The following is a 950-nucleotide window of genomic DNA, read 5'->3' on the forward strand; positions in this document are numbered from 1 at the left end:
CCCTCACCAGCGTCTTGGACATGAAGCCATGCTGGACGAGCCCGAGCTTCGAGAGCTCTTCGTTGAGGGTAGGAACCTTCGCTCGGAGCTGACTAGCATGGAATCCATCCGTGCCGATAGGCAGGCCGCCAAGTGTAATCCCGCCAGTGACGACCTCGAAGTGAAGAAGTTGAGTCTTGAGACGGCGCTTAAGGCTCTTCTTCAGCTGCGAGAGATCAGGGTGTTGATGCCAGGAGGGGATGTAAACTTTCGACTCGCGAGGTTGAATCTCTAGCTTCAGATCAGCTAACATGTACTTCTTCATAGCGGACGTAGCTGCAACGGCATCCTCGACTGGACCGACAAGCACGACGTTGTCAGCATAGGCCAAGACTCGAACAGAGGGAAAAAGCTCTGCGATATGGAGGAGCAGGGGGTGGATACTGTGGCAGAAAAACACGCTGGAGGGGACATCGCCCTGACAGACGCCCGAGGTACACTGAACGGAGGCTGACTGACTTTTGTGAAAGAGTCGAAGGTCAGCAGAGTCTCCATAGTAGCTGGAGAGGTAGGAGGCGAACAATCGGAGATGCTCGCAAGAGGGCAAGCTTGCGCCTCTAAGGGATTTTATTCCTCCTGCATGCTCCTGCTACTCGCAAACGCGCCGCCGGACCGGCGTGACCCGAGCCTTGAAGCTTGTCTGGTGCGAGGCGCACTGCGGCATGACGCCCTTGCCGCGGGCGCAAGCACTTCTCGAGCCAGAGGACCGTGGCAGCTCCTCCTCGGACCCTGGTGACCGAGTCGCTCCCGGCCTTCCACTGCCCGGCCGCTGCTCCTCCTCCTCCTCCTCCTCCTTCTCCTCCTCCTGGTTCCCCTCCACACGATCGCCAAGCAGACACGAGATACGCACACGAAGCAGGACAACCACCAGCAGGACAGCCTCGCGCTTGTGCTGAAGAAACTTGAGGGGA

General features: G+C 58.5%; 1 protein-coding gene across 1 annotated transcript in view; it reads right to left on the reverse strand.

Annotated features, from left to right (window-relative positions):
• The window catches only part of GUITHDRAFT_114595 (hypothetical protein), a gene marked incomplete at both ends in the record, with an annotated part of 2,113 nt that extends 1,809 nt beyond the window's left edge, over window positions 1-304 (reverse strand). Inside the window, one exon of the mRNA XM_005826320.1 lies at window positions 8-304. Coding sequence (XP_005826377.1) covers window positions 8-304 — 297 coding nt within the window. The remainder of the gene's footprint in view (window positions 1-7) is intronic.
• Between the last annotated feature and the right edge of the window lie 646 nt (window positions 305-950).

Source organism: Guillardia theta (assembly GCF_000315625.1).
Source record: "Guillardia theta CCMP2712 unplaced genomic scaffold GUITHscaffold_76, whole genome shotgun sequence".
In the NCBI taxonomy this organism is placed as follows: Eukaryota; class Cryptophyceae; order Pyrenomonadales; family Geminigeraceae; genus Guillardia; species Guillardia theta.